The sequence below is a fragment of the Pristiophorus japonicus genome, chromosome 5, assembly GCF_044704955.1.
Source record: "Pristiophorus japonicus isolate sPriJap1 chromosome 5, sPriJap1.hap1, whole genome shotgun sequence".
Classification (NCBI taxonomy): domain Eukaryota; kingdom Metazoa; phylum Chordata; class Chondrichthyes; family Pristiophoridae; genus Pristiophorus; species Pristiophorus japonicus.
The window spans coordinates 130307463-130321802 of NC_091981.1; the positions used below are offsets into that span (position 1 = coordinate 130307463).

General features: G+C 43.5%; 2 protein-coding genes across 2 annotated transcripts in view; both read left to right on the top strand.

Annotated features, from left to right (window-relative positions):
• Positions 1–6309, top strand: part of LOC139264108 (rap guanine nucleotide exchange factor 4-like) — a 69265-nt gene extending 62956 nt beyond the window's left edge. The window contains exon 4 of the mRNA XM_070880199.1: positions 6129–6309. Coding sequence (XP_070736300.1) covers positions 6129–6309 — 181 coding nt within the window. The remainder of the gene's footprint in view (positions 1–6128) is intronic.
• A 4216-nt stretch (positions 6310–10525) lies between these two features.
• Positions 10526–14340, top strand: part of LOC139264109 (rap guanine nucleotide exchange factor 5-like) — a 172259-nt gene continuing 168444 nt past the window's right edge. Inside the window, exon 1 of the mRNA XM_070880200.1 lies at positions 10526–10695. Coding sequence (XP_070736301.1) covers positions 10526–10695 — 170 coding nt within the window. The remainder of the gene's footprint in view (positions 10696–14340) is intronic.

The window sequence follows — 14340 nt, forward strand, 5'->3', positions numbered from 1 at the left end:
ACTTCAACGAGAGGGGATCATATCGCCAGTTGAGTTCAACGAGTGGGCCAGTCCAATTGTTTCGGTATTGATTGTTACGGTCAGAATCTGCGGGGACTACAAGGTAACGATCAACCAAGTCTCGTTACAGGACGAGTATCCACTACCCAAAGCGGATGACCTGTTCGTAATGCTAGCAGGGGGAAATTGTTCACCAAGCTGGATTTAACCTCTGCTTACATGACACAGGAGCTGGCTGAACCTTCGAAAAAATTGACATGCATCAACACACACAAAGGACAGTTCATATACCACAGATGCCCTTTTGGGATTCGCTCGGCTGTGGCCATCTTCCAGAGGAACATGGAGAGTCTGCTGAAATCGGTTCCGTGCACCGTGGTGTTTCAAGATGACATCTTGATCACAGGTCGCAACACCACTGAACACTTGCACAACCTGGAAGAGGTTCTAAAGCAACTGGACAGAGTGGGGCCCAAGCTGAAACACTCCACGTGTGTTTTCTTGGTGCCAGAGGTCGAATTTCTGGGAAGAAAGATTGCGGCAGACGGCATCAGACCCACAGACCCCAAGACGGAGGCCATCAAGAATGCACCCAGACCACAGAATGTGACAGAGCTGCGTTCGTTCCTGGGACTCCTCAATTATTTTGATAACTTTCTACCGGGGTTGAGCACTTTGCTGGAACCTTTGCATTTATTGCAATGCAAGCATGATGACTGGGTTTGGGGTAAATCTCAAGGGACATCCTTTAATAAGGCCAGAAACCTGCTATGTTCTAACAAGTTACTTGTATTGTATGACCCGTGTAAACGTTTAGTACTAGCTTGTGATGCACCTTCGTACGGGGTCAGTTGTGTGTTACAGCAAGAAAATGTGTCAGGCAAACTGCGACCGATGCGTCCAGAAGTTTATCTAAGGCTGAAAGAGCCTACAGTATGGTTGAGAAAGAAGCATTAGCATGTGTATACAGGGTTAAGAAAATGCACCAATACCTATTTGGACTCCGGTTCAAGCTCGAAATCGACCACAAATCGCTCATTTTGCTGTTCTCAGAAAGCAAGGTATTAACACCAATGCTTCATCCTGCATCCAAAGATGGGCACTAACATTATCTGCGTATGACTATGTAATCTGTCACAGACCAGGCACTGAGAACTGTGCTGCTGCCCTCAGTCGGCTACCATTGCCCACCACCGGGGTGGAAATCCGCAGACTTGCTTCTGGTAATGGATGTTTTCGAGAGCGAGGGGTCAACGTCATGGCTCGCCAGATCAGGACGTGGACTAGCCAGGACCCTGTGCTATCACTAGTAAAAAGCTGCGTCCTTAATGGGAACTGGTCGGCTGTTCCCAGGGAAATGCAAGACGAAATCAAGCAGCTTTACTGACACAAGGAAATATATCCATACATTCGGATTGTCTCCTATGGGGGAACCACGTAGTTTTGCCAAAAAAAGGCAGGGAAACGTTTATATGTGACCTACACAGTATCCATCCGGTAATTGTCATGATGAAGGCTATCGCCAGGTCGCATATTTTGGTGGCCCGGAATTGGAGTCATGCGTACATCAATGTAACACATGCTCATAGATGAGCAATGCATCAAGGGAGGCCCCACTGAATCTATGGTCATGGCCCTCCAAACCGTGGAACAGGGTCCACATAGATTTCGCTGGCCCCTTTTGAGGAAAGATGTTTCTAGTAGCAGTGGATGCTTACTCTAAATGGATTGAATGTATAAGAATGTTATCATGTACGTCCACTGCCAGCATTGAAAGCCTCCAGGCCATGTTCACCACCCATGGTTTGCCCAACGTCCTTGTTAGTGACAATGGACCAAGTTACACCAGCTCGACATTGAACGAGTTCATGACCCGCAATGGCATCAAGCATGTCAGGTCTGCCCCGTTTAAGCCTGCATCTAATGGTCTAGCGGAACAGGCAGTCCAAACCATCAAGCAGTGCTTGAAACGTGTAACGGACGGTTCCCTGCAGACCGGTTATCTCGGGTTCTGCTCAGCTACCAGACGCGACCTCACTCGCTTATTGGTGTTCCCCCTGCAGAATTGTTAATGAAGAGAGCACTCAAAACCAGGCTCTCCTTAGTCCACCCGGATCTCAACGATCATATCGAAACCCGGCATCACCGGCATAACGTGTACCACGATCGCGCGGCTGTATCACATGACATTGAGGTCAATGACTCTGTGTTTGTTCTTAATTATAGTCATGGTCCCAAATGAGTAGCTGGCACTGTTTCAGCCAAGGAGTAGAGTGCTTATTGTCAAACTTTTGAATGGACAAACGTGCAGAAAGCATTTGGATCAGACCAAACTGCGATTCACTGACAACCAAGAACAGTTTGAAGATGACATTACCATCATTGATCCAGCAACACACACCCAACCAGCAATCCACCTCACGGTCCACCACGAGGATGAACCCGCCATGCCCGTCCGTCCGATCTGACCAGCCGCGCTACAGTGCAGCAATGATCTGACCAACTCACCCATGCCAGGACTTCAACTCAGGCGATCAACCCGGGAACGCAGAGCCCCGGATCGCCTCAACTTGTAAATAACTTGTATCTAAGACTTGGGGGCGGGGGGGGAAGTGATGTTATGCATGTAAACTTTACTAGTATGTAAGACTTGCCACCGGGGGCGCACCTGTTGGAGACCCAAGGGTCATCTGCACATCCTAGGCAAGCAGGTATAAAAGGCAATCTACCATGCTGCTTCCTTACTCTGGAGTTACATTAAAGAGAGCAAGGTCACAACAGTTTGAGCTTACAGTATACAGTCTTGTGGAGTTATTCTGAACATATCAAGCAGTGTCTCATACCTGTTCAAGCGTCAGCCACAAGGCCAGAGCTGGATGCTGGGGGACAAAAGTTATGGCCTCGACACCTGGCTCATGACCCCTCTCCGGAACCCTCAGACAGAAGCTGAGTATCGCTATAATGAAGCCATGTAGCCACACGCAACTTCGGCGAAAAGACAATTGGAGTGCTCAAGCAGCGCTTCCGATGCCTGGACCACTCTGGAGGCAGCCTGCAATACTCCCCTCAGCAGGTCTCTGAGTTCATTGTGGTGTGCTGCATGCTACACAACTTAGCCATCATGAGGGGACAGGATTTGCCAATGGGAATTGCAGGAGAACCTCAGTAGAGCGGGGAGGAGGGGCGGGGGGGGAGGAGGAGGAGGACCATGAGGAGGAGGAAGACCATGAGGAGGACGAAGAGGACCATGAGGAGGATGAGGAGGAGGATGAGGAGCCTGGTGATGAACCCATCCCACCGCCTCCACCACAGGGGAGGCATTGTGGAACTTTCACCACTGCAAAAGCCTTACGTCAGCAACTCATAATTGAATGCTTTGCTTGAACAGTGAATTGCACTTTTCACCGTTGCCTGTCCGCTCTATCCCACCATGTTGACTATTCCCCCTCTTATTCTGCAAATGAGACACTACACAGGAATGGTTAATCTGAACAAAATAATTTACTTAACATACAGTAACTTGAATAAGATTTATTAAACATTGTAAACATAATTTGCAAATTGGAATAACATTTATTAAATATTTTTGTGAACTTTTAATAACTTAACAGAATCGGGAAACTTTAAAAGTTTTTATAAAATAGCAACAACAACAAAACAACGAAAGAACAACCCGTGCATCAAACGGTTTTTACCTGCGGCCTTTCCTCCCCTCCCCCTCCCCCTCCCCCCCTCATCCTAACCCCACTCCCTCATGCCCTGACTGTACCCAAAGTGGTAGCAAGACTTCGTCCAACAACATGGCCAGAGTCCTGCTGTAAAAGGGGGATAGACAATGGCATGTGTGGATCCTCTGGAGAAGCTCGGGGTATGGAAGGCTCGGCTTCTGAGAGGCGAGCCTCTTGCTCGGCCTCGCTACTCACAGGTGATGTGGATCTGGTTGCTGTGACAGTGGGACCTGCAGTGCCAAATGTCGAGGCCATCAATTGGGCGTGGTCATTGACAACTGCGACAATCTGAGACATGCCCTCCCTTGTGTCCGCCGATAGTGCAGCTGCAATGCTTGCAGGGAAAGCAACCAAGACCTCCAGGAGCGGTCAGCTGAACTGGATTCTCTCCCTGGACTGACCCACCATGTCCAGGTGTGCGTCTGCCTGTCTGTCAGCAGACCAGCTTTGGTGGCTCACCCGCCGGAGAGACAGCATACGGGATTCAAACCTGGGAGTGCGTGGCAGCACGCCACTTGGACCCGGGGCCTCGCATTGGGGAAAGCCCGAGAATGTGTCTTCCTGGTCAGAGCTACTGGCTGCCACAGATAAAAGAGGTGTCAATTGCATCAGCCACCCCCACCACCCGGAATAGCTTCCTGAGTTTCCTCTTCCCGTGGTGGTTCCTCATTCTCGGTGTCTTCGTGGTCCCCCTCCTGCATCCCCACACCATGGGCTGAGGTGGAGGCTTCCATTGGTGGATCGGACACCTCCTCACCTGGAAATAGAAAACAACAGAGGAGTGGTTAGCAGCAGGGGAGGGGACAGGGTGACATGAGGAAGGTCACATAACACAGGCTCATTTGAAGGACCGGCGCTATTGCATTATATGTAGCCCACAGACACTGCACCACATTGCCCCAACACAGCCTGGGGATTTTGCAGGACATACCCTCAGTTTTGAACAGGGGATCAGCACCACCATGGGTAGTTGACCTACCTGAGGCACCGACCAGAGCTGCCACGCGCTCCTCCAGGTCCGTTAACGGCAGTGTCTGGGGTGGACCACCGCCTGTGCGTCGCTGCTCCCGGCGGCTATGTGACAGCTTTGCTGCAAAGATGGGAATGGTTACCAGAGAGCCATCTGCTCTCATGGCACACACAGATAGCCATCAAAGCACTTATACCATACTGGATGCATTTAATACAGCCCTCTGTTTAATGTCCCTGGTAGTTGCACATGGTTCATGAGGAAGACATTGAAGTGCAGACACATCTTTTAAGATGTCAAAAAGCAGTCTTAATAAGGTGCAACACTAAGCCTACCTATACCAACATGTGTCTGGTTTATAATTTAAGTAATGAAGGAATGCATGAGTAATAATATTACTTACACTCATGACCCCGCAATGGCCATTGAATTTTTTCCTGCGTTGGTGATGGTCCCTCTTGGTATTATCGACTGAGGATACCTCCTCAGCCACGCTGGTCCACAATCACCTTTGCACAGCAGGGAGGGGTTTACCAGCACCCTTCCTATTAAATTCCCCCCATTTGGTTTGCACAGCTGCAATCAGGTCCTCGTTTGTTTCATAGCCAAACTTTCGAGCTCTCTAGCCTGCTGGAGTCCCCGTCCATCGTGGCTGCTTGATCTGTGAAAAGTACATGCTTCAGTCCCGAATGTACTGCACATGCACTCTGACAGCTGATCAGAATTTCGGGAAGAAGAAATAAAAAATCGGAGAATAAAAAAAATCGGAAAAAAACCATTTGTACATGCGCAGAAGGTCCGTTTATTTTTCCATCGCAAGTTTCGGCTCTGAAGCACAAATTCCATTGTGCAAGGGGCGAAATCACTAATACCCGAATTTCTAGCCCTTGATGTATATTTCTCTTTTCTAATCACATTAGGAATTATTTCTTCATAATTTTAAAATGTATTTTCACAGCCTTTTTGATGCTTATTCTATGCAACAAGATCTGAATCAGCTACATTGACAAGGACAAAGTAGCATTGATCACTTTTCTTATTCATTTCTTTTAATCTATGTGTATAAATTCACAGGATGATTTGACCTTTTGCAGATTAGCAGAGTAATTAAGTGCAAGTATTATCTGACCTTTTGAGGTCATTTAAATGTTTATATATGAAAGGCTGTGTACTTACCTATTCTCAGAACTAATAGACGCAGGCAAAATACTAACGAATAAATATGCTAACATTATCTGACCTTTTGAGGTCATTTAAATGTTTATATATGAAAGGCTGTGTACTTACCTATTCTCAGAACTAATAGACGCAGGCAAAATACTAACGAATAAATATGCTAACACCTCACAGCAGGGGTAAAACACAAACCAAATTCATATGAAGTGCTTCTCTTTAAACTTGAAACTGTTTGAACTATTTCTCATCCACAGGAGAAGCTGTGTGGGTTGTGAAATGGTGGACTGGTTGCTCGATCAATGTCCATTCATCAACACTCGGGCCAAGGCAGAGGGCATCTGGCAGATTCTGTCGGAACTGGGAATTCTATCTTCAGGTGATCACATGCGCTTAATGAACGGAATCATTTTAGGAACTGAGACGAATGTCAGTTAATGCCCTTACTCTCACCTGCCAATTTCATCCTAGCTTCAGTCTCTGATTCGCAGAAGCATGTATATATTCACAGATGGGCCACTTCTACTAGCTAGAGGGAAATTAGTTTTGCCTGTGCATGTGCTCTACTGCAATTGTTTTCATTATCCCAGTTATTTTAAGATGCCTCGTTTCTAAGCCGAAAATAGTTATTATCCTGTTGACTTATTAAACGCAGACTCAAAACTTTATCATATTCAAACAATAAGGCCCAGTTTGGTCAACTGAAAGCATTTTGGAGATGCAGGCTGGCATTCACTACAGCCAGCATGAGGTGAAACAATGGCAATGCTACCCCTTGTGGTCTAGTTTGTACTGAAAGTTCTGGTGCTGGGCTGTATTGGACTCTTGCACTTTTGTGACTGTTTTTAAAAAGCTAGCATCATGGAACTATCCCCAATGTGTAACAATGGATAAAAATATAGCACAGATGATTTATTTATGTCTTTATGATTCTATATTCTGATTTTGTTTCACTTTTTAATGAAGATTTTTGCTTCCGTCAACCTCTTTTAGCTCAGGAGGCAGATTCATTGTGTAATCCCTGCCAGTGCAACTCAGATGAATTCAGCAATGTCAAATTTTCCTCCCAACTTTCCCTTCCACCCCACCAGCTTTGTAAGTGATGCAAATGAATAACTGAAGGCATTATACTGTATCTGGGTTTTAGAACTGCTTGCTGTATAACATTAGGTTCTGAAGAAAGAACTGAAATATCAACGAAATAGATTTAATGCTAAAATTTTGACAGCTATGAATAAAAATTTCTTGCTTTAAATGATTTTCTGATTTAAACAATTTCCCAATTGAAACGTTTGCCTGATTTAAACGTTTGCCTGATTTAAACGATTGCCCGATGCTAATGTGGGTGGTTTAATGTGGAGTTTGTACTTTTTGATTTTCCGAAAAAATTTCCACATGAGTGATTAATGGCTACAGGGAGGAGTCAGAGAACAGGAGATAAAGTATGGGACAAACAGTCAAGGTATGTGGTGAAGAAGAATTTTCCAATCCTTTTAAAAGGGAGCTTGACAAACCCCTGAGTGAAGAAGATATTTTCAGTTATATGATGGAAATTCCTAGTTGAGATAGTTATAATGTTGAGTATAATGTTGGAAAGTGTGAGGTCATGCACTTTGGCAAGAAAAATCAAACAGCAAGTTATTATTTAAATGGAGAAAGATTGCAAAGTGCTGCAGTACAGCGGGACCTGGGGGTACTTGTGCATGAAACACAAAAGGTTAGTATGCAGGTACAGCAAGTGATCAGGAAGTCCAATGGAATCTTGGTCTTTATTGCAAAGGGGATGGAGTATAAAAGCAGGGAAGTCTTGCTACAGTTGTACAGGGTATTGGTGAGGCCACACCTGGAATACTGCGTACAGTTTTGGTTTCCATTTTTACGAAAGGATATACTTGCTTTGGAGGCAGTTCAGAGAAGGTTCAATAGGTTGATTCCGGGGATGAGGGGGTTGACTTATGGGAAAGGTTGAATAGATTGGGCCTCTACTCATTGGAATTCAGAAGAATGAGAGATGATCTTATCAAAATGTATAAGATTATGAGGGGGCTTGACAAGGTGGATGCAGAGAGGATGTTTCCACTGATGGGGGAGACTAGAAACAGCGGGCATGATCTTAGAATAAGGGGCCGCCCATTTAAAACTGAGATGAGGAGAAATTTCTTCTCTCAGAGGGTTGTGGAACTGTGGAATTCGCTGCCTCAGAGAGCTGTGGAAGCTGGGACATTGAATAAATTTAAGACAGAAATAGACAGTTTCTTAAACGATAAGGGGATAAGGGGTTATGGAGAGTGGACAGGGAAGTGGAGCTGAGTCCATGATCAGATCATCCATGATCTTATTGAATAGCGGAGCAGGCTCGAGGGGCCATATGGCCTACTCCTGCTCCCATTTCTTATGATCTTATGTTCTTATGTTATGGGTAGTGGGTAACTTGTTTCCTGGAGCTCTTATGATTGCCTTTGGGAATCAAAGTGGAATTTTCAAGAATTTCCTGATTAGCTGCAGGTGTTTGTCTTTATTCTTTTTACCTCTCTAAGGAGCTAGCATTGCTTGGAAGGTGGTGGGGTGAGGGGTGAATGGCTTGGAAGTATGGGGGAGGCTTTGCATTATTTTCTGAATGGAACTTCGGTGATAGAATTAATTTCACACAACTCATCTAAACCATCGATCATAATGGCACCTGATAGTCTTTTTTTACCCTCCACTTTGTATGTTTGTATAAAAATTGGTTTAAAAACAAGAACAAGAGGGACCCATAAATGGGAACTTTTCAGATTGGAACATGGCTATAAACTAGGTTAATCTTGACGGTCCTTGCTATATTTGATACGTATACTTGGAAAAAGGTTTCATAAGTAAAATCTCCATACTTATAGGTGGTGTTGAAATAGGCAGCAGGACAACTAACGAGGAACAGTACAATCAGTTTCAGAAAGATGTGTAAGGCACACTTCTGATAATAAGTTCTTTAAACAAATACCATAGTCTGCCCAGCAATGTTAACACATTTGCGGGTATAAGTCATGATATTTCCTAACGATCGATGGTTTGGTTGGGTTTTGTGAAATTCATTCTATCAAAGGCTTTAATGTATTGAAATTCTTGGTGGTTCAATGGAAAGTATTGGAGGTCTGGATTTGGACTCAGATTCTTCATTTATACACCAGAGAGTAAACACACATCTGCATCTGGAAGACCAAAACATTAGTACAATTTTTGTGAAAGTAGATCATATCTAAGACAACAGTTAGGAAAATAATTTCTTTGAGCCCACACATAATTAAATGATTACTGTGTTCTTTATAAACATGTTCAGACTTTTCACAAAGTGAATCGAGGAAATCAAAAACTGCACACAATCTCTGATTGGGCCAACTTTTGGTTAGAGCATGGCAAGAGTTTAAGAGATGAGTCATGTACATGATAAGTGGGAGGAGAAAGGATTAAACTGACCTGCTTAGTGCTTTACTGCTTATTGGTTTTACTGTTGGTGAAATGATTCAATGCTCTTCTTTAAAATAGTGGCGTGGAACATTTTAGGTCCATCTGAGAGGGCCTCAATTTATTATCTCACCTGAAAGATGGGTATCTCCAACAGTGCAGTGCTCAATCAGTCTAGATTAATTAATTTTTAGTCTTGCACCTATTAAACTAACAAAATATTGAGAGGTAGAGAAGAGCATTGGTTAAAATTAGCAGCAAAATACAGTTGTCTTAATCTGAGTTATACTCAAGCTGATACGTCATTTGTTTCATTTTGTCTAGTGCTGTTCAAATGGATGGAAATAGTAGTCACGCTTATCAATTGGGAGTGCCGTAAATTTGAATATCTCTAATTTATTTTTATTTTTATCACCTTACAAGGAAAATAAATCCTGTATTAAATCTGTTCATAGGATAGTTATTTGCTGGGAATGTCTTGGTTGATTGAATTTAGCCAGAAAAGATGCAGGAAGCTGAATTGGTCTTTATTCATTTGAAGCATTACTGTAATCTGAATTTTAAAAGAACGTAAAATAAATTATGGGCCTTCAATTTGCATCTCTGCAAATGGTGATAATTAGCATCCATCAGCCATGGTTCAAAAATATGACCTTATTCAGGAGCACTCATGGGCAGTTTGTTTCTAATTACAATTTCTTTAACACATGATGCTGATGTAACTAAAAGAATGTTTTATTAGCTCGACAATAGTAATGACATGAATTCATATTACAGAAATGAACAGGTGATGAAAGTCTTTCTCATAAGCAAAAGAACATTAAGGACACATCGGCACCTTGGTTCATAATAACATTCTTAGGAGATTTGAGGTCTTTTAAATAAATCCCAAGCACTAAGTACAATTATATAAATTAAATGGTGACGTATCCAGTGAAAATTGTGTTGATTAACTGATTTTGACCCCATTAATTTTCTTCTAGTGAGGTGCTTCCCCAGATGATATAGCCACTTTAAATACTCCACTTGATTGAACTAGAAATCTTTACTAATCTCTGTCAGCAAATGACACACCGTCCCCTTTCTACAACAATGCTGTCCACAGACCTGGGCAGTTAATGGCTTTCATTAGGTCCTTAAGACATTGCAGTATAACATTGTCATAGCACAAATCACTGACAAATATCATACTTGATCCCTTACTTTCATAGCAATGGAAAAGCAAGAGAATTTTCAAGATAAGGATATCTGCTACCAGTTTTCAAATGATGAATGTGATGTCCTGATCTGCCCCTTTGGAAAGGAGGAGGAGTGGAAAAATGGTGTAAGACTTCTTGGGCACATAGTCCCTTATATTCAATCCAGAACAAATCTGCAAATAACGTTAGTATATTTTACTATTTTGTCTTAATTATTGTCCACCTTTTAGTATTGCTCTATGACAAAGAGGGAAAAGGGGTGAAACAGAGGGAAATATCATCCTCTGGCACAAAGCGGTGAGGGTCATTTTAATTTTGAGTGAGAGTGTAAAACGGCTGATAGCTAATCAGCCACTTGGTTATAAAGCTCTCCCGATTTTCATTTCTATTGAAATTTCCAACATATTCAGTGGTCAATGCTCCACTAACCCAGTATTGTATGGTATTTCATTTCGGTCAACTTGCCATGAACTAAGTGTGATTTAAAGGGACTGAAAATATAATCTGGTTTATATATTGGCCAAAATCTTCAAGGAGTTTCCTGGCAGAAGTCACTTTTTACACCTGCACACATACAAAACCAGCACTGCTTCACTGACTAAGTTAAAAGACTGCCAGAGGAGGAACATCAGACAGCCATAAATAAATAATTGCAAATAAATGATTTTGACAAAACAAACATCGCGATCAAGATTGTTAATAGCTAACTCCACCTGATGTCACGAAAATAAATATAGTTGTTATACGACATTGTTCCTGCTGCTAATTCTGATTGGGAAGTGCTGCACTAATGGAGAGGGCAGGAAGTGGGTGAGTCTTTCTATATATGTTTGTATATGTTGTGATTTTGCACACGGCGAGTCAAAACCAAGTGTAGTCTTTTAGCCAAGCGGCTTTAGAGAGGACAATTGGACTGGAGTATGTGAGAACTGCAACACTGGAGGCCAGAAAAGGGTAGTGGAGAGGCAGAATGTGGTCAGAGGGGATGGTAGAGCAAGTGTTGGGGCTAGGGGAATGTAGTTTATGGTTAGAGATGGTGGTGGGGGGTTGGGGCGGTGGAAGAAAGATAGAGCATAGTTAGAGGTTGGAAGAGGAGGGAGAGGGTAGAGGGGGCTGGGATGGAAGGTCCTGCAGAGTTACAGGCCCAGGGGGAAGGTAAGATTTGAAATGCCAGAGCAGGGCTAGAGTCCAGAGAAGTGGCTGCGCAGCTATAACTTGTCACCAGGGAAAGAGTGAGGGGTAAGGTAGAGTAGGGTTAGAGGCCGAGAGTGGAAAGGAAAGGGGTGGAGACCATGAGGGAGGTGGGGGGGCTGGGGAGGAGAGGTGGAGGGGAGGCATAGCATGATTAGAGGCCAGGAGAGGAAGTGGGGAGGTAGAGAAGGATGGGAGGCTGGGGAGAGGTAGAAAATGGTAGCAAGCACGAAGAAAGGAGTACTGGGTCCAATGGAAGCAGACTGAACAGAGCCATTGTGAGAACCATTTGAAGCAAGCTAACAGGTGGGGATACCGCCTTGGAGTTAGGCTCAGGAAAGAGGTTTCCTCCAATGCTGCCAAACAGGTAATGGAAGCATTTACTCAGGTGTGGGTTGAGCAGTGAACAAAAAGAGTGAAAATTTGAAATTCAAACACTTGCCTGACATTCTGAAGAAAGATTTAATAGTGAAAGAACAAGGCCTTCAGTGGCATTCCAAGCCGAAGCATTTGCAACCATCTTCAGCCAGAAGGATGATCCATCTCGGCCTCCTCCTGAGGTCACTACCATCACTGAAGGCAGTCATCAGCCAATTTGATTCACTCCACGTGATATCAAGAAATGACTGAGTGCACTGGATACAGCAAAGGCTATGGGCTCCGATAACATCCCGGCTGTTGTGCTGAAGACTTGTGCTCCAGAACTAGCCGCGCCTCTAGCGAAGCTGTTCCAATACAGCTCCAACACTGGCATCTACCCGACAATGTGGAAAACAAAAAGCAGGACAAATCCAATCCAATTACCACCCCATCAGTCTACTCTCAATTATCAGCAAAGTGATGGAAGGTATCATCGACAGTGCTATCAAGCGGCACTTACTCACGAATAGCCTGCTCACCGATGCTCAGTTTGGGTTCTGCCAGGACCACTCGGCTCCAGGCCTCATTACAGCCCTGGTCCCAACATCGACAAAAGAGCTAAATTCCAGAGGTGAGGTGAGAGTGACTGCCCTTGACATCAATGCAGCATTTGACCAAGAGTGGCATCAAGGAGCCCGAGTAAAATTGAAGTCAATGGGCTAGAAATTGGCCAGCCTTGCGCCCGTTTTTTTGGTGGTATTTCGCCTTTTTGATGGAAGATGTTCACCTAAATTGACCAAATTTGTGCACCGGCGGTTTTGAAATACCTCTGAAAAAGGGACTGCGCGTGCAAAATGAAAAAAAACGATACCAGTTTAAATTGGCTGTTTGGCGTACCCGTATTCTGGGTGAAAAATAAAAACCTGCAAAAAAGTAAGTTAAAATTTTTATTTTTTAATTCTTTTTCAGCGATTCGCTCGATAAGTGTCTTGTGAAGGTTTTGTGATTGTTTATTTTTTGCTTTTTGCAATTTTTTTTTTGTGTTTTCCTTCCTCCCAGGGCCTATATTTTTAGCCTTGGACTAGCCGTAGTTTCCACCGCGAATCCTCGTGCAATGCCGATTTTTACCGTCGGGCACATTTTTTTGCCAATTTTAGGCTTTTAAAAAATAGCGGTATTTTAACGGTATTTTTGGTGAAAAATACCACTATTGCCAAAAGACCAATTTCTAGCCCAATGGGTGTAATTGCTTCATGGGTTCTTTGCTTAAGAATTCATAGCAACACATTGCTATTAAGAACTAGTTGGTTTATTAGCAATCACACTACACATTACCAACATTTCCACTATGCTCACAACCACCTACCTCATCGTGCATCCCCCGAACCCAACTGGCTGGGGTTTTATTGAGTCTTGTGAACATCCTGTGACTAGCGAAGCTACTCCCAACGCATACTCACATGTAAGATTTCTAAATCTCTGGTATTAAATTGACAGCAACTGATTCTTTTAAAACAATTTGGAATAGTTTATTAAACACACACACATGCATATCTATCAGCAGTCGTCAGCTATCCTACAGATCGATTTAGTTACAACAGATACAATGTTACAATAATGATTTATAATAAGGTATTCGTCATTTTCTTCTGGCTGGCTGGCTGAGCACACGGCCTGCTGTTTCGGCTGGTCTTGAGCGGGTGGTTTGCCGTGTGCTCAGGAGAGAAAAAGAGAAAGAGCAATCTATGCTTGGGTTTTTATATCCCTTTAGTCCCTTGTTCCTCAGAAAGCCCTAGGGTTGGGTCTTAGTTCCAGGTCAGTTCTTTATTGGCTCTCCTCACACATGTGTCTGTCTGGAGGACACAGTACCATACCTTGATTAGGTTAATGGCTTCCCAATTAACATCTTTTCTCGTTTGGTGAGTTCCAAAGCCATGGAGACATGAACTTGGGGAAGGTATCCATTTTGTCTCTTCAAACTGCAGCCTTTCCATATAATCTACACTTTCAACATTTATACGGACACAGAATCAATTTTTTCATTACTAAACACTTTTATTCTTACAAACTCCCCAGCTTGAGGGGGAAATATCCTTATTGACTCCTCATATGTTTGATCTGCTCAGGGATCACATATCATAAACATTGAGAGGGTTCTGATAGCTCTGCTGCTTATGTTTCTGTGAGGTGGATGACCACTATATAATGGGTTTTAAACTTAGAGAGAGAGAGAAAAAAAAGTGGATGGCCTGACTTGGTCCCCACCTCATAAGTTGTA